Source organism: Felis catus, chromosome B1 (genome assembly GCF_018350175.1).
Source record: "Felis catus isolate Fca126 chromosome B1, F.catus_Fca126_mat1.0, whole genome shotgun sequence".
Taxonomy (NCBI): Eukaryota; Metazoa; Chordata; class Mammalia; order Carnivora; family Felidae; genus Felis; species Felis catus.
In genome coordinates this window covers 14,006,967-14,034,042 of record NC_058371.1, presented here as the reverse complement: position 1 = coordinate 14,034,042, position 27,076 = coordinate 14,006,967, and the positions used below count along the sequence as shown (strand labels likewise).

At 46.4% G+C, this 27,076-nt stretch overlaps 1 protein-coding gene across 13 annotated transcripts in view; it reads right to left on the bottom strand.

Moving 5' to 3' along the window:
• The window catches only part of TENM3 (teneurin transmembrane protein 3), a 1,304,603-nt gene that overhangs the window by 12,143 nt on the left and 1,265,384 nt on the right, over positions 1-27,076 (bottom strand). For all 13 annotated transcript variants that reach the window (XM_045056763.1, XM_045056767.1, XM_023252313.2 and 10 more), the window contains 3 exons: positions 11,889-12,064; positions 9,891-10,126; positions 1,800-2,096 (listed from right to left, as the gene is read on the bottom strand). In XM_045056763.1, the coding sequence (XP_044912698.1) occupies positions 1,800-2,096; positions 9,891-10,126; positions 11,889-12,064 (709 nt within the window). The remainder of the gene's footprint in view (positions 1-1,799; positions 2,097-9,890; positions 10,127-11,888; positions 12,065-27,076) is intronic.

Here is a 27,076-nt window from a genome sequence, read left to right as displayed (position 1 = left end):
GATGGGAGGTAATAAAATATTACTTGTCTTGCTCTGAGTAAGTTTTGGCCTAGCGTGCCTGTCCTAGCAAGGATATGGAAACGGTCTGGGTGGATCTTAGGGATCTGGGAGATGATGAAAGCACTTGTTGGCTTCTCCGATCCCCACTGAGAATGAGAGTGTGACCGATCTCAGTTACCGCTGGTGTCATTTCACGACAGTGGCTCTTATCAATGACCTGCTCCTTGTCTCCTCTGAAACATTTTTCGGCGACATTTATGATCACGACTATCAATTTTCAGGGTCTGGGTGTTTCTGTTATGCTTCTCTGTAATGTACTTAATTTAAATTGGGAAAAGCGCTCCAGGATATGAAATGGGGATCCATTCCCAGTTTCTTCAGGAGAAAGCTGTCTTGGGGTTTGTTAGGCCGGAGGGTGACGTGTTTCGCAGGCACGAGGACCGGTTCCCAGGGAAGTGTGTGTAGAGTGGGGCTTCCTCTGTGGTCTCTCAACAAATCACGGGTTGAGTAGCTAATGAGTGTGATGAATAGCGGGGAGGGAAACTTGTCATCTAACGGGCACGGTCCATTGTCTCCAGGGTGAGTCTCTTCGAAGGAGAGCAGATAAGCAGGTCTGTGAGGCAACAGACTGACTGGCAAGTAGGGTCCTGGCTGGAAGGATTCCGAAGCTGGGAGGCGGCCAGTGGTGACCTCTGAACCCGACACTGGTTCTCTGGAAGGGTGGCCCGTGTCCCTCGGCTGTCTAGAAGCAGACGGGATGGCTCCCATGCGGCGGGGTTAAGGTTTAGACTGAGGAGTGGTGTAGAGCACCTCGAAGTGAACAGGACCACGTAAGGGGAGCACAACAATGGCACGGACGTGAGTCTCGGACGCGACAGGTCACTGTGTGCGATGCGCGTAAGGCTGGAGGCGGTCGCCATGAAGCGTTGAGTTTCTAACTTAGGCTGCTGCATGCTCGGGGGCGTGATAGGCACTGGAACGCAAAACGGGACCATTTCCCAGCGCTAAGGTTTGTCTCCAAGGCAAATGAAACCCTCCGTGAACGCGCTCTCTGGTGGATTCTGTTTTTTAAGAAGGGAATTGCAGGGAGGTGGCCGGTTCCCCGTTCTTTTTCTTTCGCTTTCATCCCTCTGGACCAGAGTCACTGGCCCCACACCTCTCAGACTGCGACTCGGCATCTGGCGCGTGGAGAACCTTAAATCATTTTTGGTGTTGTGCCTAGAGCTGAAGAATGGACGAAAGTCTTAAGATAGGATGCTTACGCCCTGGATATGCAGAAGAAATGAGAGACGCCACAGAGCACCTGAAACGTGGCTTTCTAAAAAAAATAGCCTCTTTTGGTTAATAATGCATAAATAGGATCTACGTGCTTTTTATGGCTATGTTGATGCTCTGCCAGCAACAACACAAAAGTGACAGCTTCAACTGTGCTAACGGAAGGCTCTTTCCTAAATGAAAGAGCTAGCACGGAGATTATTTACAAATGACTTCCATGCTCAAGGTCTCATTTGTGGATGTTGTCGATGTACAAACTTGGCAGGTGGACAGTGTGATTGCTTGTTTGTTTGCGGCATAAATCACTTAAAAGGGTCTCAGGTAGTAGAACTTAACTAAGGAAAAACTACTTTGCTAATGCAGAAATTCATCACTGCGGTACCAGTGTGACTTACATGTTGATGCTTAGAATAACAAATGGAGCTCAGTCACATGCCACCGTTTTTCTCCCCCGCAGAGCCCTGGGTGATCGCTGAGAACTACTAATCATCGCTTCCCTCTTGACTCTCACGGCACAGGCGTACCTTTTCTAAGTAGGTGTAACTCCACGTTTTGCCGTCAGCGAAGACCCGAGACACGATCCTCCCCTGGCCGTCATAATCCACTTTCTCGCTAGTGGTTCCCCGCTGGACGCTGGCAATTTGACCAGTGGATGAGTAGGTGACGTTGACGGCCATCAGCTTGCTGCTGGGCAACCACAGAGTTGGGTGTCCCGACGTGTCGTAGGCAATCCTCAGCAGGAATTTACGGTGGTCATCATAGATCTTTTCTGTCTTTGTTGTTCGGTCAAAGTCAACGGAAAGGAGGTTTCTGCCATTAACCTGTTACAACACAAACAGCACGATCACATACATCATGCTATTGCAACGCTAGTCCCTTATTACTCTTCAGAGTCCCCCACTATTGTTTAAACACCATTTATGATGATGGATTCTCTTTTGTCAGTAAATTAATTTAGCAACTTCTTGGGTACAAGTGCAAGGCAGTAGATTAACAGCTCTTTTAAAAGGTTTCATTAAGCAGAAAGACAGCCTGGCGTTTGTTCAAAACCTTTTCAATTAAATGTTGTAAACTTAAAGTACAACCGATAAGGAAAAATACCAAAACGTATTTGCTTTAACGTTTGCCCAGAAGATATGAAGCTGGTAAATCACTGTAAATTACTCAAGGCCCCTCCCTCTATAAGACCCTGGAAAATAATTGCTTAGTAGAATAATCATGGCTACATTAAATAAAAGTGGTAAATGTGACTCCGGCCCTTTGAAGAACAGGTTAAGTAGAAGTTGGAACCCCCATTACTGTAAATTATTAATGAGTTTCAATAGCAGGAGGTTACAAACATGATCATTGCTTTTGGCCCAGTGCTGAAATGTCACAAGTTTTTAGAATGCCTTTCCCTTTGATAACATCTGGTTAACTGGCAGGGACTTTCAGATGCTTTGCTCCCACATCTACACGGTCTGAGTCTTGTGGTAACTTTACAAATGTAGCACCATGTTGTTGTAATAGGGCCTCTCTGTGGCTCTGTGCGATGTCCAGAATCTTTGACTACATTTGGCTATTACTGTCTGTGATCCAAGGCACATACCATCCAGCATTCGTTCCGGCAATGGAAATGTGGCCTCGGTTAAACTCTACTTTAACGGGGCCCCCCCGGGTGGCTCAGTCGGTTAAGCGTCCGACTTCGGCTCAGGCCATGATCTCACAGTTCCACGAGTTCGAGCCCCACGTCTGGCAGGACAGAGCCTAGAGCCTGCTTCGGATTCTGTGTCTCCCTCTCTCTGTGCCTCCCCTGCTTGCACTCTGTCTGTCTCTCTCTCAAAAACATTAAAAAAAATTTAAACTCTCCTTGAAAAATGGATTTTCTACAGCAAGATAGAAGCTTTGGGGGGGTGATAGCTTGTACCTACCAGAATGTGGACTGACTACTGGATTGTTAAAAATTAAATGGGAAAAGCTTACTCTTACACGAACATGTCTCAGCTAGAACTTTCAAAACGGACAGCTGCCACTGATCGGTTACGCACACATATGCACACACGCCACATCCACACTTACATATATGTGTATGTGAACATGTAATACACATGTATATTATGTAAAATCTGGGGTAAAACTAATTTGTGCAGTCTATCATTGACATTCAAGCCCCATGAAAAAGTACCTCTTAGGCTTAAAATTTTCCAGTCAGTGGTTCAAGGGGAGTATTGCAAAGTCCATGGACAGGTACAGAGAAGTAAAGATATAAACCACTCAGAAGTTCATGCTTAACAGGTGAAGTGATGCTGGGGGCACACAAGCACCCAGACAGGTGATTCGCGGACACTGAGAAAGGGTAGAACCCCGGACGGAAATCAGGACATCTTCATTTTCCAGTTCAATCCTTTCAGATCCAGCTGCGGTGGGGGAAATAGCCCGCTCTGCCATAAGTGTGTCAGGTGTGTGTGGCGTGGGGAGCTGGGGAGAGGAACCCAGGAGTCTAGAGGCTCGATCTCCATACCTGACAGGGTCTGGAGGCAGCGTGACTCTGGGCTTTCGCCTCTCCGAAGCCGTTTGTCGATCTGTGAAGCGCTTGCGTGAGAGGCTTTAGGCTTCTGTCAATGACCCTGATTGGATTCTGACTGGCCAGCCAGCGAAAGGCTTTCTGGGCTTTCCCACGTGGACACGTCTGCATGTCAGTCCCTGCCTCACGTGAATTTTGTGAAACCTCACGAGCTTGGCTTTGCGGACTGCTTTGCGGACCTCGGAGAGAAGCTGCTAGCTAATGTTCACAAATATGTATTTTAAAGCCTGTAGGAGGATTTGATTTGCTGTCAAATTGACTCAATACTGAACGGGCAGAATCCAGCCTTCAGCTTCTATTTGCACAAAATTATCGATGCCTTAGGAAGAGGTTTTGCACGATTTGAACGGTTTCCTATGGTTCTTGTGTTGCTCCGATTGTGATTTAAAAGGGAAAAGACCAAACAAAACAAAAAACAATGCCGAATGTTTAGATTTTCCCTCTTTTCTCCTTCCTTGGGTTATTCCAGGCTGCCAACAGCCATGTGAGCCTCACTGTGTAGTTCCCACGGACTGTGCTGCCCACAGGATTGCCTCATCTGTTTGTATTTTACTTCGTATTCATTTTAATTTGTATTTCAATTCTTTATTGCCTGTCTCAACCACCCTTTATCTCTGCAGCGTCGTCGCCTCTGGTTAGAGCGGGAGCAAATCTGGACGGCAGGCCTGCTAAGAGGGCCTGGGTACTAAACGGAGACGGGCAGGGAGAGGCCCGGAGCCCGCCTTTTCACCGCCTGCACCCCTTCTATGGCACTTGACTCGTTTCTCTCGTTTGTGGACAGGGCTACGCAGTGCCAGAGCACCCAGGTGACGGGCGAGTGGGTGTCATTACAGTAGCCATTGTGTGTGCCACCATACTGAACATGTCACCATACGGAAACATCTAGAAGCACTGTGAGACTGAACATCTGGGCAAAAGTTTACATTTTCCTTTCTGTCCAGATGACCACGGTATAGGCAATGCCCTTCTTGCGTCCTCTAGCTGAAGCAGTGGGGGAAAAATTAGAATGGGTTGTGTTTTCCCCACCATTCCCAGCACAGGGCAAGGTTTTAACCACCCTTACTGTTTCCAGGCACAAGTCGTTTGTTATTCAGTATGTAAAATTTCAAAAGATACTAACAGATCTTCTGTCTTCTCTGTTCTTTCCATACACGCCCAGACTTTCTCCTTCCAGTATTATAAACAAAGGGCAGAAGTCAAGGGACATTTCCGTTCTAGGACACGGTCCTACTTTAACTATACCTTTTTGAAATTATGGCAACTTTCCAACCTTTTTTTTTTTTTTTTTGACAGTCATAAAGGACCAGCACTGTTCCACGCCCCAGTGGCCTTCTAATAGTTTTAATATAAAAAATATCAATTGCCCAGACTTTCTCCTTCCAGTATTATAAACAAAGGGCAGAAGTCAAGGGACATTTCCGTTCTAGGACACGGTCCTACTTTAACTATACCTTTTTGAAATTATGGCAACTTTCCAACCTTTTTTTTTTTTTTTTGACAGTCATAAAGGACCAGCACTGTTCCACGCCCCAGTGGCCTTCTAATAGTTTTAATATAAAAAATATCAATTGAAATTGAATAGTTCATCTAAGATGAAAACCCTTAGATCAGATCATTACCATCCCTCCAGCTACATAAAAATGAATCCAAATGTCGTGTTTGGACAAGAGATCACCACGAAGTCCTTTGTGCTCCATAGCATTTCTTTCAAGTAAGCACGGAAAATTCCTCATTTTCGAAGATCATGTCCAGCACGACTATAATGAATCACAGCGTCCCTTTGATATTGGGAAGGGGGGTAGTTATCATCTTCCCCGTAGAACGCTTGGAAAACCAAGGCGTAAAGACGTTACACAGTCTTTATGTTTACAGACACAAAGCACAATCAGATTATGTTCACGTATCTGGAATGTTATGGAGGGAAGCGAGGGAGGGCTGGCTCATTACCCAGGATACTTGGTGACAACATCACGGCCCCCTTGTGTCGCTGCTGGAACATCAACTGGCTGCAGATCGTCTTGTGTCTCTGCATGTCAGCCAGTGCTAACCGCACCGCACAATCCCATCGAAGGCTGCGCCCCTGGGCTCCAAGTGAGAAACAGCATAGCACGCTAACGTGACGCGCAGAGCAAGATCGAAGCACGCTATCGTGTTTACGTGTGCCTTTAAACACCCTTTCGCCTTTCAATTACGTGTGCCTTTAAACACCCTTTCGCCTTTCAAATTTTGAGGATTTCCTTCTGAAACGATTCGCTAATTCTTCTCCTTGAAAGCATCTGAATTCTGGGCAAGTTGAGAAGATGGGTTTTCTTTTCAGAATGCCATGGAAGGTTTTTTGGTTTTTTTTTTATAACTGATTAAAGGCTGGTTCCAGTGTCCAGCAACATGATAAGAGAGAGACAAGCAATTTTTATGCCTGTGTCTTTTTTATTTATTTTTATTATTTATTTATTTATTTATTTATTTATTTATTTATTTATTTTTTCAACGTTTATTTATTTTTGGGACAGAGAGAGACAGAGCATGAACGGGGGAGGGGCAGAGAGAGAGGGAGACACAGAATCGGAAACAGGCTCCAGGCTCTGAGCCATCAGCCCAGAGCCCGACGCGGGGCTCGAACTCACAGACCGTGAGATCGTGACCTGGCTGAAGTCGGACGCTTAACCGACTGAGCCACCCAGGCTCCCCTATTTTTAACTTGGCCACAAACAAAGCAAGCCATGGAAATGTCGAATCTTTATTTTGCAATGCTTTTTCACATCCATCGATTTCATTTGCTTATTTCCTACTGTATTTCCCTTACGCCTTAATGCATGTTTCATAGAACATGCTTTAAATGTTGCTGGTTTCTTATTTTCCTTTTCTACTCCTTGCTTAATAAAAAAAAAAACTTTTTTCACTACAATATCTGGTGTTATATCTATTATATCTATGTAATCTACTTAGGTTTGCTGATAGCAGTCAAACATTTGCAAGGATGTACTATTCATATAGCTTCTCTCTTAGATCTGGATGCAGAGAAATAATCTGTATTATAAGGCTGGCTTCTCCTCATTCATTCATCAAATAAATATCTGAGCGCCCACTCTGTGTCAGGCACTTGGTTGAATGCAGGCATATACCTTAAGAAAGGAAAGGAAGTTTCTGCTAGGAAATAACAGAAGGTAAGAGAGGAGACGTTCTCGGGCAGACTCCACATCCAGTCCTTACACCAGATTTTCAGATCATCACTTTCTCCCCAGAATTTCCCCCTCAGAACCACAGAGGAATGGCATTAGCAGTCAGAGCTGGCACATCCAATCTTATCTTGAAAGTAAGAAACCCTCCCTTGTGATCTCGGCATTGTCTCTAGGAGAGCAATCACACGTATCAGCTGGAAATCTCCTTGCAGTGTGACTGAACAGGCCACTCTGAATAGCATATTCTCTGAAATATCTTGCCAAGGCACTGTGGTTCCGCTGTTTCGAAGAAACCAACACCCATGCCTGCGCGCACTCTCTTTTCTTCCCCCGGAGAAAGTATTCGCTTCATTTTGAATCAGGCAGAGAACCAGAGATGTAAGACAGGATTTCCTCTACTCGTCCTAAATTTCTTTTCATGCCTGGAAGAGCCATGTTACAAAGAAACAGAGGACACACTTAGACATAGCTCGTCTCCAAGAAGAGAAGGCAACATGTTTCGTGGTCAGTTCCTGGGCAAAGTATTTCTCACACTCTTCCTTCTTTTGTTCTGTCTTCCTAACCAGGGTGCGAAATGGCTCTTTCTTACTCACCCGCCGTGGGGGTATAAATGCCCAATGTCTGCATATGTGGTAGAGGTTCTCCAGGTTAGGGGTAGGGGATATATAATCCTGCCTTTTATTTAGTTGTAAAGTATTTTCTCACATTATCTCATTTGATTCTGTAACAACTGTGTGAAATGGAGGCAGGGCAGGGTAAATGGTATTTATCCCTTATCTGTATCCAGGGTATATAATACTGTATGCATGGTCTGTGCTATAAGGTCAATATCTATAACATATATAATGTCTGTTATAACGTCACAATGCTACAATATTATCTAGATAATGTTAACTTATATCCTGACGCGGATATCATGGTATACACGAGGCAAATGAAGTCTGAGAGATGTTACGATTTCCCCATAAGGCTCGTCATTAACAAAAAAGTGGAGCCTGACCTAGAACGCACGTTGTTTGAATTCTAGTCGGCGCTCTGTCATCTCTGGTATGCGGAATGGAGAGCAATAAATGGGAGCAGCATGTTTGTACCTTTTGGTGAAGGAAGTCCTGTGTCTGAGAACAGGTGGGACTGTGTGTGTGTGTGTGTGTGTGTGTGTGTGTGTGTGCACAGGTGCGCATGTGTCCAGGGACATCATGCCCATTATAGGGATACAGCTGGATAAGATAAGGCCTGTGAACTCGCCTCCAGGCTGCAATGGCCCAAGGCAGCAGGGGGCCTGGGAAGAAGTGGAGGGGGGCACAGCACACGGGGGTGCCAGCTGCTACTGATTCCTCAGTTCAGTGGAGGAAAAGGCGGGAGCTACCGTGTCCTTGGGTCACAGACCGACCTGCGGACGTGATCACAAGCCTGGAGCTGGTTTTCCTGCCTGTCACCTTCCCTTCCACTCTAGCCTTGCTCTTCCCTTCTAGCGTTCTCTCGCTTTTTCTCCTCACTTCTCCCACCGAGCAAGCCTCTCTCTGGCCTCCCCTAGCTCCCGCCTGCCAGAGCCGCTGAACCGGGGGGCTCGGAGCTGGGGCACCCTGGCTGCCACAGCCCGGATGTGGGTCAGGTGGGAGCGCACAGCACTGGCTCCAGGAGACCACGGATTGAGCGTCCCCAACACCTGCCTTGAAACTGAAGTGGAATCAGAACATAACCTGTAAGCTGGACGCAGGCTGTGTTTGATCTACTGATTCTTTCCTACTTCATTTCTATGTCTTGCAAAGAGCCAGAGACAGCATGCATTAGCCGTTCCTTACTCGGAAGGACCGTCAAGGTATACAACGCTGGCCTGTTAATAATAATAATTTAGCCATTTTTGGTGCAGGAAAAAAAAGGACATTATTGGTTATGCTTCATGTTGTGTTCTCTCTCCTTGATTTTTTTTAAGTACTTTTTTTTTTTTTAATGGCAAGGGGAAGTAATTTTAGGAATAGTTCTCTACATTTATCTGATCAACTAAAATCTGTTTGCTAATAGAAAGGATGAATCAGGTTCAGTTTATAGTGGTCTGAAGGAGGTTTCTTGTAACCTGTGTTTTAGTACCTAATCTGTGTTGTCTCTAGCAAATAGCTGACATAAATCACAGCTTGCTTTCTAGTTATATTTGGCCCATGATGTGAGAGGGAGGGAAGAAAACAAAACAAAACAAAAAAACAACACCCAACAAGGCAATGCAGAGAACATTCTGCACAGATCAATTACGCCAGCATAATCAGGAGTATCGTTGCATTTCTCATAAAAACAATACAAATCAATAGTGAGGAGGCAGCAGTCAGGTTCTGTCATTGATATTCTCCCATGCATCCCAACCTCACTTTAAAAATGCTGAGGATGCAAAGAAAGGATCCACCTTTCAATGGCCAGTCCATTTCTTTCTTTCTTTTTTAATTTTTTTTTAACATTTATTTATTTTTCAGAGAGACAGAGAGACAGAGTGTGAGCAGGAGAGGGGCAGAGAGAGGGGGAGACACAGCATCCGAAGCAGGCTCCAGACTCCGAGCCGTCAGCACAGAGCCCGATGTGGGGCTCGAGCCCATGAACTGTGAGATCATGACCTGATCCGAAATCACGAGTCGGACGCTGAACCGACCGAGCCCCCCGGGGCGCCCCAGGGAAGAACTGATTTTTAATCATGGCTATCTCGAGAAAAAAAGCTTTTCTCCAAAGGCTGGCTTTTATCACGAATGATCTAATGGCGTGGCGGTTGGAGAGACCTGGTGCTCTCGGGGAAGGCCCTGCGCCGAGGGCAGGCCTGGACTGGGGAGGGTGACCGCTGGCACCCTCGGGGACGGCTCGGCCCCGTCACCTGCCGTCCGACACCGGCTTACCCTAAGCTTTCGACCAAAGACGTTGACTCTTCCTTGGGCTTGCTCTTTTCGGAACCTCCACTCCACCAAATTTTGCCCGTTTTCTCCAGGAAGGCTCATGTTTCTCTTGGCAACGGTGGGATTCGCCGTGCCGGCCAGGACATGCGGCTCCGTCTGGTAATGCGAATCCAGGCCGCTGGCGTAGATGATTCGAAGGGAGCCGTCGTACCCGATCTGGTAGCTGTTGCGTAACTGATCTGAAGAACAAGGAGGGGAAAACATGAACTGTAAGTCTGGACTCAACACTTGGTTGGCTGTGCGGTCAGAAGGGTTCCACACTTCTCAAATGCTGACCGAACTCCGTTTGTCAGGAAATAAAAAGTACTCGGGGCGCCTGGGTGGCGCAGTCGGTTAAGCGTCCGACTTCAGCCAGGTCACGATCTCGCGGTCCGGGAGTTCGAGCCCCGCGTCGGGCTCTGGGCTGATGGCTCGGAGCCTGGAGCCTGTTTCCGATTCTGTGTCTCCCTCTCTCTCTGCCCCTCCCCCGTTCATGCTCTGTCTCTCTCTGTCCCAAAAATAAATAAACGTTGAAAAAAAAAAAAAAAAAAAAAGTACTCAATGACGTCCTTTTAGCACGTATCGAAACAACGTTGATTTCTGGCATTTCCTGCTGTAACAGAACTGGCTGCATACTAAAGGCAGAATTTATTTATTTATTTATTTATTTATTTAAAAAAAAATTTTTTTTAACATTTATTTATTTTTGAGACAGAGAGAGACAGAGCATGAACGGGGGAGGGTCAGAGAGAGGGAGACAGAGAATCTGAAACAGGCTCCAGGCTCTGAGCCGTCAGCACAGAGCCCGACGCGGGGCTCGAACTCACAGACCCAGAGATCATGACCTGAGCTGAAGTTGGCCGCTTAACCGACTGAGCCACCCAGGCGCCCCTAAAGGCAGAATTTAAAGTCCTCCGCCACTTTAGATTCCTTTTCCTCATTTGCCTGACAAAAGAAGTGAGGGGTGAGTCTCCACAGATGTGCAGTGGACGTTCCGGAAAGAGCCACCTCTGTGCTCTTTTAGCCAGGGTGTGACTGCCAGGGTCTCAGAAGACTCCCCTCCCCTAAACCCATCTATCCTGTACTAAAGATCTTTCGAAGAGATCTCACGTCTACACCTTGTATGTAAAAAAAACGAGGTGATGTTCCCCCCAAACGGACTTTTAAAAAAGGGAGCCATCTTATCTTTTGTACAAAAATGCCTCTTATATTATAGCCTTCTGCCTCAATTTAAACTTTTTGTATAATATAGAATCATTCGGGGGAGAAAGGAATTCGAGCAGTATTAATTTTAGACGACGGCAGAGCTTACTTGAGAGAACTGGTAGAAATAACGAGTCAAAGAAGTTTAACTCAGATTTAGTAATTAGGCTTAGGGCTATGACCTCACAATTGCAAGTGTCATCGCAAACAGGCTTTTCCAAGATTATGTCAAAAAGGAATATGGCAGGCGGTCCCATCATGAATATACTGGATACATATGTCTATGGACTGAATGAAAAAAAAAAAAATAAAGTCCAGATAATATATAAGTGGGCGCTGAAAATTCGGTATCAAATGTCCAGTGATCCCATTATATGTGGACTGAAAGGCCACAAGGTGTGCAGATTCAGAAGGGGTTCTGTCTCAAGCGGCTGTACTTACTTGGCCGTGAAGAGGACGCCCTCCCGAAGACCGCAGAAGGTCACGGAGAAAGTGACTCGAAACGGGTCTGATGATGCCCGTGAAAGGTTGGAATGAAGGTGGGTTTGGAAGTGGGAGTAGACACTGGCTGATCTAACGTATGTATGTTTCACGAAATAAACACTACCTGTAGACGATGGACGATTTCAGCTTACTTCTAGAGGTTTATGTTTTCACCTTCCCTTTTCTGTCTCATCTTAGCAAATGGGGTCGCCGCGTTCTCCGGGGGTGCTAGTGGCATTTAAGATTATCAGCTTAAACTTATGCTTTCGTGCTTACCTTGAACCATGGTGTAGAAGGAGTCGATTGAAGACAGATTTGAGGTGATGCTGACATCTTCTTCGCGGCTGGATGACTCAATGTCCACCGTGATGGCCTTGTCCATGTCTCCATGGAGGTTTGTGACCACTCCCGTTGGAAAGGTAACATTGGTCAGGCGACCTTCGCTGTCATAGCTAAATAAAAGAGGCATCAACTCGGTATTAAACTAGCAAACTGCAAGTTCTTCTTACTTGTAAATAGAGGGTGCAGCAGTTTCAGCCACACAAATTTGGAAGCATATTTGTCTTTCTGCATGAGCTGTGCAGAGTGAGGACTTCAAACGTGCTTTGAAGTAGTCAAAAGCCTGTTTAACACAGAAAAACCTCGCCGGTGAGAGCAAGAGTAAACAAAATAACTCTCCACCTCAGCATATTATTCTTTGAAGTGTGACCAAAATCCTCCTGCACGTCTAATTTGCTGTTTCAAAGGGAACGTGTTTACTGATATTAAATGCCTTAGTATTCTCCATATTTTCTACAACATAGATTTAATTCGCCGTTACATCGGGTTTTAAAGTTTTACTAATTCATGCCCCTACAGCAGAGCAATATGAACGTATAAAACTTTGTGCAACAGTAATCATACATGTATGTATGTGCCTATGTAGAAATATTCTTTTCGTATCTTGTGACGCCTTCAACAAACTAAAAAAATAAAGCCTTAAAAAAAAAAACTTTCCTGTTCCTCAGTGTTGACACTCTTTATAATGGTAAGTTTTAGGGGGAGGGGCGGGCGCCTGGGTGGCTCAGTCGGTTAGGCAACCGACTTTGGCTCAGGTCATAATCTCGAGGTCCGTGAGTTCGAGCCCCGCATCGGGCTCTGTGCTGACAGCTCAGAGCCTGGAGCCTGCTTCAGATTCTGTGTCTCCCTCTCACTCTGCCTCTCCCCTGCTCACGCTCTGTGTCTCTCTCAAAAAATAAATAAACACTAAAAAAAATATAATGGTAAGTTTCAGACTTAAGTGTTGGCAGGAGTGGTGATAATCTATCTCATCTGTACTGACGCTGTAGCAAGGGGTGAGTTCTCAAATGATGACTTATTATGTCCACTGAACTGAGATGTAATATTTCCTGACATTCAATGATTATTTGCTTTTTTATTACATACTTTTTTAGCATGTAAGTAGAAGAGGAACTTATAACTAAAATGTTAGGACGTATTTTATTTTTATTATTATTTTTTAAGTAGGCTTCATGCCCAGTGCAGAGTCTAACACGGAGTTCGAATTCATAACCCTGGGATCAAGACCTGAGCTGAGGTCAAGAGTTGGATGCTTACCCGACTGAACCACCCAGGTGCCCCAGGATATATTATTAAAACGCTGTCCTATAATCATAAATATGCATCGTAGATACAACATTTCACCAAGGAATTGATTTTGCGGTGACTTTACACTTTGTGGCAGCACCAGAGAAAATTAAAAAAATGACAATGTGGTTTGAAGAAAGAGAAAAAATAGCAAATTCCAGATGGAAAACGAGGAACTTCCCTGGGATAACAACACACGTAAGCCTGGATTTCAGATGGGTGCTAAGGCTGCTTTGTTGAGAAAAGCTCTAAGCGCCAATGGAGACCTGCACCATATCCCAGTTACAATGAGCCCAGATGCAGAACAGTAGAGAAAGAATCTTCTTAGCAGAAGACAGAAGTTCCCGGGGGAGGAGAGGACCCCGATAACCGGTGTGAATATGGGCAACAGGGAATAAGGGGTAGAAGAACATATTTAAATGATACTTTGGAATAAAAGGATAGGGGGTTTTAGAGGGTAAAACAGTGGCTTTGAAAACTGTGGTTGGCATCTGAGAAGATTCTAGGTAACAGAAGTAGAGAAGATGGGGGGCAAGGGCAATGCCACGGTAGAGACAGGAAGGAAAGAAGGAATGGGAGAGAGACGACGAGGTGATTCCATTCATCTAGTGGGGACAGCATCAGTCTGGCGGAGGGGATGTCTGACCTGCTCTGACAATTGGCCATGCTACTTAGCCAGCGGCACGCATGGGCACTCAGGAGAGACAAGCAAGCGCCCGAGAAGCAAAGAGAAAGAAAATGTGCCGTTAAGCGCGGTCATTGTTTGGACCCATAAAAGGCAGAGCTGAGATCAACAAAAAGCAGACCCCTTCCCCTCCCCACCATCCGAAATGCCCCTGGCAGATGAAGACGTCAATGAAAGAAATGCAACGTGGCTTATGGCTGTCGTTGCTTTTTTAAAAGAAATGATTGCTCTTGAAGAAGCGAGCAAGGAAGGCCTGGCTTTACTTCTACAGAATTCCTGACAAAACCCAGCCCGAGGTCTGATCATAACCTGGACATAATTCTTGCATCTCTTTAGTTCTCACTCGCTATTGTGTTTTTAAGAAATTGACATCCGTTAAGAAATTGACATCCGTCTGAATGCCCCTACATGAGGGAAAATTCAGCACTGCACCCACCTCCCTCCCACTGTACAGATGGAAAAAGGAAAAGACAATGTGCTCAGGTGACTCCCTCAGGCTCTCATGGGATCCAATGACTGGGCCCAAGGGATGCTTCCATGCACCGGGGCCCCAGGCCCATGACCCCTCCTGTAAATCACAGAGCCTGCCGGAAAGTGGCAAACCATAGCTTTCCACGGATGACGCCATCCGGCACTTTGCCGATTCCTTCTCGCTGCTGTCACTCGCCTGCCCTTTCTGCCCGTTTGCTGGTTGATGTTTCCGAGCTCCCTTCAACCGAAGCGGGAACGTCACCTTTCTCCCGCAGAAAGCATCTCCCCAACCTTTGCCTCCGCTCTTTCGCTGGCTTACCACACGCTCCACGTCGTGCTGGGAAGGCATTTTGCGCGCATCACCGTAGACCATGGGGCGCTGCACGTCGAGACTCTAACCTATCAGCCTTTGGCTCTTTGGAAAATGAAGCTACAAGTAACCTTTGTGGGTAGGAGAGTCAGAATGGCACAGGGTGAAGCTGGGATCTTAGCAGCCCGGCTTCCCACTTGAGTCCTGGAAGTCCTGAATTTGTGCCTTCGGAGCAGTGGCTAGATCGACGTTCAGGTGCAGGTAGGGGGACGTGCTTGCACGAGACAGCTGCTCAGAGGTTCCGCCTAAGCAGTCACGCCGCCGTTTCTGAACAAGCTATCCGTGCAGGCTACAAGGCTGGGGAACTGCGGGCACGAAAGGGCATATGACGTCTGGTTGGGGACAGAGGACATGCATGGGAAAACCTAACGACAGGCAGCCACGTGAGGGGTACGGACGGCCAGAGCGCCCCGAGTGCGGGAGGAGGAGACAAGGTCATGCTGCCGTGACACGGGAAGGTCACACAGGAAAATGTAACCTTTGTGGGTAGGAGACATCAAGGTGGGACCTGAGCCCGGCCGTGAAAGAGATGCATGGCTTGGACACGCAGATAAGGCAGCACTGGTGACTGGCGACTGGGAGGGCGGGTGGGGAGGAGGGCGGGGGGCGGGGGGCTGTGAGCAGAAGAGCGTCCAGGGAGGGCCCACTGTTAGCCCCCTGGGTGGGCTTCATCCCGAGTCTGTGGGAGCCGGAGAAGGTACAGGAAAGCGAGGCTTTCATCAGGTCAACGTGATGGCAGAGGACTGGAAGAGCCCAGGGGCGAAGGTCACAGGGCACGTGGGGAGCATTTCCCAGACCTCCCCGATGTTGCAGGGGGAAAAAAATGAGGGACCAGCGTAGATTTCTTGTCTAAAAAACTGTTACCTGTTACCTTCCGTCATCTCATAAAGGAAGGCCACTTAAAGAAACCCACGGGACAAAGGACCTACCTTCAGTGTGAGGGTCAGCTGTTTAAAAGGAAGAAGTAGGGGCGCCTGGGTGGCGCAGTCGGTTAAGCGTCCGACTTCAGCCAGGTCACGATCTCGCGGTCCGTGAATTCGAGCCCCGCGTCGGGCTCTGGGCTGATGGCTCAGAGCCTGGAGCCTGTTTCCGATTCTGTGTCTCCCCCTCTCTCTCTGCCCCTCCCCCGTTCATGCTCTGTCTCTCTCTCTGTCCCAAAAATAAATAAACGTTGAAAAAAAAAATTAAAAAAAAAAAAAAAAAGGAAGAAGTAAAGTTTTGTGGGGAAAAAAAAAAAATCTCCGCGTCGTTTATTTATTTATTTATTTATTATTATTTTTAAAAAAATTTTTTTTTTCAACGTTTATTTATTTTTGGGACAGAGAGAGACAGAGCATGAACGGGGGAGGGGCAGAGAGAGAGGGAGACACAGAATCCGAAACAGGCTCCAGGCTCCGAGCCATCAGCCCAGAGCCCGACGCGGGGCTCGAACTCACGGACCGCGAGATCGTGACCTGGCTGAAGTCGGACGCTTAACCGACTGCGCCACCCAGGCGCCCCTATTTATTTATTTTTAATTTCAGCGTGGATCAGTGAAAACATTTTCACAGACTGGCACCTATGCCAAGAGAAAGGAAAACAAGGTGGGCAAGAGACAGGAAGGTTACCAGGGGACTGTGGATAAGGGAACGAGAGAAAAGAAGTAGTCATGGACTTCCAGGTCCTTCCAGAAATGGCAGGTGAGCCCTTCTTTCCCTCCGCAAGAGAGAGGAAACAACGCACCAACAAATGTCCAATTGTCCCCTGAGATGCACTGACCCTACGTACTAAAAGGGGCCTTCCCATCAAATAAATGCCTCCGGACATCCTCTCTGCTTCTGTGCAAGTCCGTGGCTCTATTTAATATTGCTTGGCCTTGGTGGTGAACCAGGCCTGCCCAGCTCGTATATCTGAGATGTAGCTTTCTTTTATTAGCCCTTTGAATTTACAATGCAATAGGCTCTAGGGAATTTGAATAGAACATCAACTTCATGCTCTCCGTTCACTCATCTGGTCTGAGCCTCACAGCTTCAAATTCATAACACAGCACATTCTTTTCGCTCCCAATTGACCCTCCTCATAAAGGACTCTCCCTGGAAAAGACAAACTCCCCCAGGCTCTCCGTGACCTTGCACTCTTTCACTGATGGGATGCCCTTATTTGATGTTTATCTATTTGTTCGTCTTTAATTTTGATTGCATTTTTGCCTAGACTTGCTGTTTTAGCCTTTGTGGTGTATTTTTAAATCTCTTTTTAAGTTTCCTCAGCAGTGGGCTTACGGACAAATGGCCCAGAGAGTCAAGAGTCTCAGCCCTTCTCAGCTGAAATGCCGGCTTCATCCTGACGTGAAATTTCCTCCCTCCCCCTCATGGAGGTTCTCCCCCTTCATTCTTCCTTCCTGATCTCTCCGATCCCTGTGCCCATCCCCATAGCCACCCTAGATGTAAAACCTCATCGTCCTGCCTCCCGCCATATTCACTGACACCAGACTGAGCTTCTGAAACACCACTAGGAGAATGCTTCCCTGCCTATCTTCTGGGGTTCCTCAACGGAGGGAAAAATTGCCTGAGTCAGACTGTTACCAATACAATGTCAACAGACTATTGATATTGCAAATTTATTCAAGCGGAAACAATGTGCAGTTCTCAGAAACTTTCTTTAAAACTCAACAACAGGATTATCTGTGATCTTCAGTGTTTTCCCATAAGATGGCCTCTTTAATCAAATGTTTGTGTTAAAGATGATCTTTTGTTTTTTGGTTTTTTGTGTTTTTGTTTTGTTTTGTTTTGTTTTGTTTTTGAGAAAAATCCTGTTAAATTAGAGTAGGGCTTTAGAGAAGCAAGCAAACCAGAGAGGAGAAGCAACGATCACTCCGGAGAAGTGAACGTGATGTGGTCTGTTCTTTACCCCTTAGGCTGATTTTGGGCTGATAAGCCAGCGTGGCAGTTGGTCTGTCTCAAAAAGAAGACAAACTTACGTATTTACTCAGATAATGCTGGCTATTCCCCGCTCCCAAACCATTATTCTCTTCACCTATAGGAGAGTGAAGCTACTGAATGTATGCTCTGTCCCGACTGGTTTCTCCAGCCCAAACTCAGCCTGCTCTGAGAAGGCGAGACAGCAGGAAATGCAGGTTTCGTTATATTCTGGAAACCCCTGGATGGGATAAATGTTCAAGTGGAGTCCTGACTGCCCCACCTTCCCCGGGCCATCCCAGAATAAGCTTACTGTGAGAGCTGCTTAGTGAGGGCACTAAGTTTCCAGGCTTGCATCACAGTAAAGGACTTACCTAACCTGCCTTTCTCCCCAATTCCCCCCCTGCCCCAATACAGAGGGAGAATGTTCTCTTCCAACCACTGGCGTTCCTTAGGTTCGGATTTCCTTCCATGGTTTAACAGCCAGCAAACCCCAAACAATTCCCCTCAATCTCGCCCTCTGGTACGGCAATGCTTTTTTCCCCACGATGCTAATGTGAAACAACCTCTCATCCGTCATTGTAGTAAAGTAGGACAAAATTACTAACCCCATCGTAACCAAAGGCGCGCACAAATCGTTCCTGGATCCTCGTTCCCGACGAAGGGCGTGCGCAAACAGCGGGAACAGCGGAGCAGAGCCTGATTTAAGCTTCTAATGGTGGACTGACTGGGAATCGTGACAGCAAGGCTGTGACGAGTAACACTGGTATCAGAAGAATTTGCATTCACCTATTCTAGAAAGGAACCTGAGGTCGATGTGTTCTAACAATGATCTCACAGATAAATCATAATTTCTTGGAATTCAATAGCAATATTATCCATTAAGAAATCCTCAAAAATCAGGTTCCGGAGAGAAAATGTAAAAGGCTTCCATCACCAAGGAAGGCAGGGCAATCAGCCAACTCCAAAATCATGGGTCTGTCTGGGGCTGAGTTGACGGCTACCTACATATTACCAAAAATGACAGGGAAAATGCAAAAGAAAGACAGACACAAGAAAGTAGTAATTTACATGATTTTTGTCTCGCGTGCTAAGAGGATCTTGATGAGCAAGGATGCCAACTGCAAGGGGGTGGGGAGGTGGCTGACACTTAAATTTCTTTGCAGCAGTTTAATCTCATTCACAGGTCTTGCTGATGGGGGCCAATTCGGACCAGGGCTTGGCTGTATAAAACCAGAAAAGGCGGCAGTCCGTGAACTCAAGCCACTGTGCTCTTGTTCTAACATCCCGGATAGCGAGTTCAGAGAGGCGGAGACCTGCTGGGTCTCTCCTTCCTCACCCCTCTGGTCCAGCCCTCTCTTCGAACACGGAGCCCAGCGATTGACGGTCACAGACAGGGCGAAAGTTTCAAAGATCGAATTCAAGAAAAGCGACCCAGTGCCTCTTTCCTTGCACAGCCATGGCCACATCAGGGACAAGTCACAGGGAGATAACGCCCAGCTGTGAAATTCCTCCCCCTGGGGACCAAGGCATCCAAGTCAGGACATTCCAGAATTAGTTGGGCTTTGAAAGATTTATTGACTGAGGAAGGCTGATATAAGGAGAACTCATTTGTTTAGATAACAGGTCGTGGGCAGGTCTTGGCCTGCTAGATAGCTGATGCCAAGGGAAATTCGGGCTTCAGAGAATCTGTAAGAAAGAACTGTGCCTGCCCTCATCCTCCCGGGTCTACTATTCCACGGGGCTTGGTAGTGTTCAGATGACAAACCCATGCTTGTCTTCTGTCTTCCTCTGTGTTTTGGTACTTGTTCCGCCGAACACGGATGCCCACTGTGGAAAGGGCAGCGTCTTGCATGACAAGGAAACGCATGGTCGGTTGGGACAGGCCAAAAAGAACCAGCAGGGAGCCCATTTGGGAAGATAAAAGTTTACTTATTATTACAAATTGCCATCGCTAACACCAGCATGATCCGCCAGATACCAGGGGTGATGGCAATGCAGCGTGCCTCAGGATGGTGGCAAAGGAGATCCGGTAACTTCTGAAATGTTTCTTTCCGAATAAGCCTCGAAGGGGCCCCTGTGAAAAGCTAGGGGGAAATTTCGGCATCAGGGAGTTTTTGGAACAGAGGGGGTGTTTGGATTTTTAAGAAGTCTTTCACGTCACAGGTGAGGGCGCCTGTGGAGGGGTGCTGGGACTTAACCCACAGTCACACAGCTCGGAGTATGGGACAGAATCAGTGTGGGAACGCAGAGTTTTCATTTCCAAAGTCCTGCCCCTTTCCAGGCAGCCTCTGCTGCCCCCCAGGAGAGACAGCACGGGGACAATGGGAAGATGGCGGCAGGAGGGACCCAGGAGGCATCAACAACTTGGAAAACGGAGGTGAACATAAAAGACTCCGAAGGAAGAACAAGAGCCGCACTGGATCGATCCAGAATCTAGGATGAAACAATACGTGGACTAACATGCCGTCTACTCACAAGCTTTGAGAGAAAACAAGGACCACGCGAGCGAGGAGTTAGGGAAAGCAGAGGAACGGTCCCACTTGGGTCGTTCAGGAGCGGGAGGGCGAAAGAAAGGGTTGGGATGCACAAGGGGGAGGCTCAGCTTTGAAGGTTTCCAGGATCTCAGGGAAGAGCATCTGGTGGTGGAAAGTGGACCCCGAAGGATTAACGGAGGCACCAAGCCGAGGGAGATCGAGTCTGTAAATCCACACGCTCACACGCTCTGCCCCCTCATAACCAGACTCTCTACCTTCCTTTCCCACGTGACCTCCTTCAGCTCTTCCCAGGACGCCCGTGCCCGGGTGTCATCTCCAGAATTCGCTTCTCCCGGTGCTGAGCAGGTGTTTGGACCACGTGCTGTAGACCGCCCCTCGAAATTCCAGATCTGAACTCACCGCTTGTCTACGGCCTGCTTCTTCCCTGCGTTCCCCTACCACCCAGTCAGCTCAGTCGGGGGCCCTTTCTCCCTGTCCCCTTGCATTCAGTCACCAAACTCTGTTTCATTTCCTAATGGTGAGTCAGCCCCCTTCCCTGTACGTCATGTGCCCAGCCTTGGTTCAGGCCTTCATTTCTTTCTTTTCCTTTTTTTTTTTTTTTAAATTACGTTTTTAAATATTTATTTTTGAAAGAGAAAGAGGGAAAGAGCATGAGTCGGGGAGGGACAGAGAGAGAGGGGAGATACAGAACCCGAAGCAGGCTTAAGGCTCTGAGCGGTCAGCACAGAGCCTGACGCGGGGCTCGAACTCACACACTGCGAGATTGTGACCTGAGCCGAAGTCGGACGCTTACCCGACGGAGCCCCCAGGCGCACCCCCCCAGCCCCCCCGACCCCGCCTTCATTTCTTAACTAGATCGACTGCCTCCTACCTACCTTCTCCTCCGTCATCCTCACATTGTCACCAGCTTGATCACACTGCTTCCCTGTTAAACTCCTTTCCAAGAGCCCTGTCTACCCCCCCCCCCCACGTCACTACAAGCCTGACCTGGGTGGAGCTGCCATTTCCCCGGGTCTCTTCTTCCCCCCCCCCGCCCCACGGGCTATACGTTCTATCCAAAAGCTGCCACGTTTGCTCCTGAATGCATGCTTTCTCTGGCCTAGAACACTCCAGCTCTTTTTGCTAGCTTTCATTCATAATCTTCAAGATGAAGCTTAAGAGTGCCCCCCCCCCTCGGGGGGCTGCTTCTTGCCTTATGCCTGTCCCCAATCCCCAGTCCCCAAGCTGATGGGGATGGTCCTCTTCTGTATTCTCACAGGGCGGCTGACACTCTACCTTCGCGCTCAACACTCTTACAGCGACCCCTTCTCTCTCTCCCTCCGGGGACCCTGAGCTCCTTGCAAGGGGCGAACGTGCCTTTCTGCTCTGCACCCTCCGGGTGTGCAACGCTGGTGCCCGGCCCACGCTGCGTTCCTGCTGAATGCACGGTGCCCAGCGAACAAACGAATGCCGGGCGATTGTGGCAACATCGACTTGGCTCAGTCGGGTAAGTGTCCGTCTTCGGCTCAGGTCACGATCTCACAGTTCGTGGGCTTGAGCCCCATGCCAAGGCTCTGCGCTGACAGGGCAGAGATCAAGAGTCGGATGCCTGACCCCCTGAGCCAAGCAGGTGCCCCTAGGACTTCGAATTTTAAGATTCGGTCATCCTATTTCTTGATTCACGTGGGAGTTGTCTGATACTTCTGGACACTTAGCCGTTTCGCTCTCCCAGATTGGAATGCTCTTGTAAGCAGAATTTCTTTTGTTACTCTGACTCTAACCCAGTTTCAAAACATCATCTGCGAGTAAAGAACTTTTCTTCCAGTCTCTTGGGGTGGCCTTTCCTTGCCTTTACTAGAATTTGGTTCTTTCTTCTTTCCTTTCCTAGAGGTGGAAACAGAATCAAATCTTCCAGCTAACTGATGCTTGCCTTCTATTTATTAAGTACTTAAAAAGTAACTATTCTTTCAGACAAACTACAAGTTTTTTTTTTCCACTTTTGCTTTTTATACACCACTTTTCATTAAAATTTTCATAAAATTTTATATACCACTTTTCATTTTCCCAGAGACGGGGAAAAAAAAAATCTTAACCTATAGAAGACTTAAATTCTTAAAATAGGTTTAAACAGAACAAAACCTAGTTTTTAGCCAGAGACTAGAAGTGGTATTTCCTTTACATTAACAATTCTCACAGTATATATATGTGTGTGTGTGTGTGTGTGTGTGTGTGTGTGTGTGTGTGTGTATATATGTTTTTTTTTTTTTTTGAAGGGGGGAGGTCTTACTTTACGAACTGCAGATTTACCAAACTGTGGGATGAACCGAGGTCTGAGAAGTCTGTTTGGAAGTGTGTGTGTGTGTAGTGATGGATGGCAGGGTACCAACTGAGGTGCTGGGGTGAGCTGAAGTATGGGGATGGTACCCCAATCATCTCATCTTCTTCGCACACTGCCTTCCCCTACCCGGGAGAGAGTTCCCCACGTTAGTTCTGCACTCCAGCCTCAAGACATTCCCAAAACATTCCAGACCCCTGGAATATAGGCGAGGGGCTTTCTCTGGGAGGCTGGGGCACGAGGGTAGCGAAGAGTGAGGGCTGCTAGAGCTGATTTAATTTTGATATCATGGACGAGCCAGAGATACAGGATAGTCTCTGGAAAATACCCAACCGGGGATCTTCAGTTTCTGTGCGCGTTAAAAAACACGAAGTTCCCTGTCACTGGTTGTCGGTGTGCAATCGCTCGTCCTGTTATCAAATGAGCCTTTAAAAGTGGTTGGCGGCTGTAACTCAGTCTTAGAGTAAATCATTGGATAATCACTGTGTAAGAGGAGTTGTGGATGTGTGCAGATACGAAACTATCAGGTTTAGACAGTCACATAATTAGTTTAAGGAGGGAACTCAACACTTTGGAAAGCTACATTTACTCACTGTTGAACCATTATGGAGCCATTCAGCACATCTAGAACATTAATTTGCTAAATGGAACCCACTGAGGGGGTTAATGTAGCCTCACGACTATTGATACAATGTAAATTATACTGAGAAAAATCCGAGGAATTTTACATTTTATAAAATTTTACATTTTATACCGAGATATAATGAGAAAACCTGTTTTTATTTTTTCTGGATTTTTTTTCAAGTGATATGAATCACATACAATTTCCCCATTTCCCTTTCCCCTTTCAAATCTAGACAGGACTAACTATATCTTAAAACTAGACTGTGGAAGAAAACTGGATTAAATCAAGTAGGAATAAAAGTAGAATCTTAGGGGGCGCCTGGGTGGCTTGGTCGGTTAAGCGTCCGGCTTCGGCTCAGGTCATGATCTCACGGTCCGTGAGTTCGAGCCCCGCGTCGGGCTCTGTGCTGACCGCTCAGAGCCTGGAGCCTGTTTCGGACTCTGTGTCTCCCTCTCTCTCTGCCCCTCCCCTGTTCATTCTCTGTCTCTCTCTGTCTCAAAAATAAATAAACGTTAAAAAAAAATTAAAAAAAAAAGAAAGTAGAATCTTAGTAGAATCTGTCAGGTTAATGTCTGAAATATACAAGGGCCACTTTATTCAACTGTCCACACCCTTTTGTTTTCTTTTGTTTTCACTAATGTCTCTGGGAATACACATTCTGCTTAAAAATTTAAAACAAAATCATTGAACAGTTAAACAAAATCGCAAAAACGGAAATCAACCGTAGCTTTTCCCCATGATTTTAAGTGATCCCGCAATTAAAAATCACTTAAAAATCATTCTTAATGTCTCAGATGCTCTCCTCCATGAAGGCAGGAAGAAGAGGACACACTGGTGGTGACCAGACGGGAGGTGGGTGGTGTGGTCGGGATGGGGGCAACAGGCGATGGGGATTCAGGAGGCACTCGTCCCGATGAGCACCGGGGGATGTACGGAAGCACTGAGTCACTGTATGGTACACCTGAAACTAATTATCACACTGTGTGTTAACTCACTGGAGTTAAGAGAAAAACTAAAAAAAAAAAAAAAAAAAGTAAGTTTCTAACGCCATTTTTGGCAGACAAAACAAAACAAGGCAACAAAACATGGCTTCGGTGTTTGAGTTTTCAGGCTTGGATGTCAGCTGCCTATCAGAACAAAGCCTATTTCTCCTCTTAGTTTTGTCCTGCGGAAGATGCCTGCACCGTTTTCCTGACATCACAGGCGGCTGCAGTAAAACACACATAAGGAGAACACAACACGGCACACAGATGTCAGGCTATTGAGACGATTCAGTGTCACCGGGAACGGACACGTCGTTTCTCATTTGGAGTCGCTGTCACTGAGTTTCCCAAATTACCTGCACTTTCTGTGCACTGGTTTGGGTCTTAGCACAGACCCTCTTTACACTGCCTGTCTTTCCTCCTCTGAGACCCTCTCTTTGATACTGTCCCCGAGTATCAGAACTGATGTCAGTGGGAGTCATGGGTTTGCCACGGGCACAGAGTTAAGTTCATTATAAAGAAATGGTTCAGAAGCTCATTCTGAAATTGCTAAGCTTGAATGAGGGACAATAAAACACCCAAATGAGAAGCTAGAGACCCATAGATACCTACATAAATGTGGAAAAGCTGAAACCCGTTTATTTACTCTGTAAATCTGAATATAGCTCACAAAAGATCGTAGAGTCAGCTCCACAAATATAAAGCTCTAAATACCCAGAGTCCCAAGATAGAAAAACTGCCACCAGCCTGGTGGTGTGTCTGTTCATATCAGTTAGAACTCATAGCATTTTTTTTTTCTAAAAAACCTCTTCTTTAACCAGACAGAAGAGCTTCAGAAAGATGTGGTCAAACAATTTGTATTTTATGGGGGTAAGCAAGCGGAGAACTGTAAAATGCCATCAACTATCAAATAATTTATTCTATCGCCCCATTCAATATACTGGATTTGCTTTTGTGTGCATTCGCCTGTAAGAACTGTAGTTTCACTTTGGGTCTGAACTAGCCGGTGAGATCTTTTTTTGGCCACCCTGAAATTATTCTAGCTAAGGACTCCTAACATGTGATAATTGTTTTCAAATGGGACAAAGACCAGCACGAAACGGTCCCTAATACTAAGCAAAGGGAGTAACGAGTCTGATCACACTGTCCTCACACAAGGGACCCCATTAGCTAGTCGGATATCCTTTGTACTGCCTGCCAAGTCAATGTGAGAGGAGGTCTTGGACGAGATGGCTTATTCAATCGGTAATAGGTAGTTACTCAGTTCATGAAGCATATTAGTCTAACTCAAAGATTTCAAGGCTGAGTTACAAACCCTGTGCTACCCGCTGTAGACTTCCTATCATGCCGTCCAGGACCATGTCTAAGAAGACTGGCCACACCTCTAACAAACCCCAATGGGGACACAATCATTGCAAGTAACACAGACAGCACCTGCTGCTACAGAGAAAATGCTATCTCTAGGTTTTGAAATGAAGGCTCTTGTATTTTGGAAACTATCTGTGTACCCTAAAACATCAGCCTCTTCTACTGGCGACTGATAGGAATCTCAATTTCTTTTCCTACAGTCATCCTTCCTGATTCCGGGTATAACAATACACTTCAACGGCACTTGTGTGGGACACGTTTTCTGTCTTGACTCTCAGCTAACTCCTTAACCGCGACATTTCAGAAGAAAGTGCTATCAATATGAAGTCATTTATTTTTTGTTAATTATTTTACTCATAGCACCAACTGAGGAAGTCCTCATTTTGTAAAGCAAAAAGAAACTGGGTGAGCACGTACTATTGGGTAACTATATTTAAAAATATAAGCAACGAAGAATGAGATTAGTCAATATTTTCAGCATCAGTTATCGGTACAGTGAGTGCAAAACACTTCAGAAAGCAAGACAGCAGAATTTATATGGTACTCTTTCAATGGAGCCTGGACAAGAGCCAGGTATGGGTTCTATGAGGCTCTTCTCTATAAATAATATTAACTTGTTTACATCTTTGGTTTATCTCTCTATTCCTTCCACCAACAAGTATTTACTGGAAGAATTCTGTATGTGTTCCAGGAGTCACGGGAGCCACAATTAGCGTGCATCTTATGAAATACTTTCACATTTTATTCTGTATTCCTAGAAACTGTGGCACATTAATGGTAAACTAAAGTTGGTACTAAGAGACGAGTAATACAATTAAAACATATAAGGTAAGTAATTGAGCTAACTGTCTTCTAAAATTTCTTTGGTAGAAACTATAGTGACTGTATTTTTATCACGAGGCAAATTTATTGATTCTGGGTCTCTGCCATCTGTTTCTATCCTCTAAAGCTTTTAATCTCAAGGCTTTTAAGGCACTAGGCTAGATAGAAAGCTGGACATGTACGACTGGGAATCTGGGCTAAAAAGTTTAATTTCTCTTTGTGCGATCTTTGTGCAGAAAGATGTCTATAAAGCCTGTATCAACTCTAGGCACTGGTGTCATGAACGTCATAGTAAACAGGTGTTTCTCAACTGGGAATGGTGATTCCTCCCCTCCCCCTGCCCAATCTCCTTGTGGTTTTCATAGAACCCAGTCTGACCGTTGTCAAACCTCCCACATCCCCTCTTTATGAAATTACCAAACATTCTTCTGAGTCTAAATTAGACACAGAGTATTGCGAAAATCTGAAGGGGAATATTACAGATATTCCTGGTATTGTGGGGGTGTGTCAGCTCTCCGCTAACAGCAACCACAAAGGAAGTCGGGGCGGGGGATTCAGAGTCCCCCGCTGTCCCCAGCACCTCCACCCAGGCACATGTCCAAATCACAGCGTAATAAGCAGAACCTCTGGGCAAGGCTCTGATGAGCAGGGATCAGGGCTAAGTTTACCTGTCAGGAGCTACACACTTTCGCAGACAGGATGTGCTTGTCAGAACAGAGATCACTATGGGAGGGGCTGCTTGGTAAGGACCCTCCTGTCCCTTCTTTCATGCACTTACTTTTGAACGTGTTTTAAAGTTTCTGAAGCT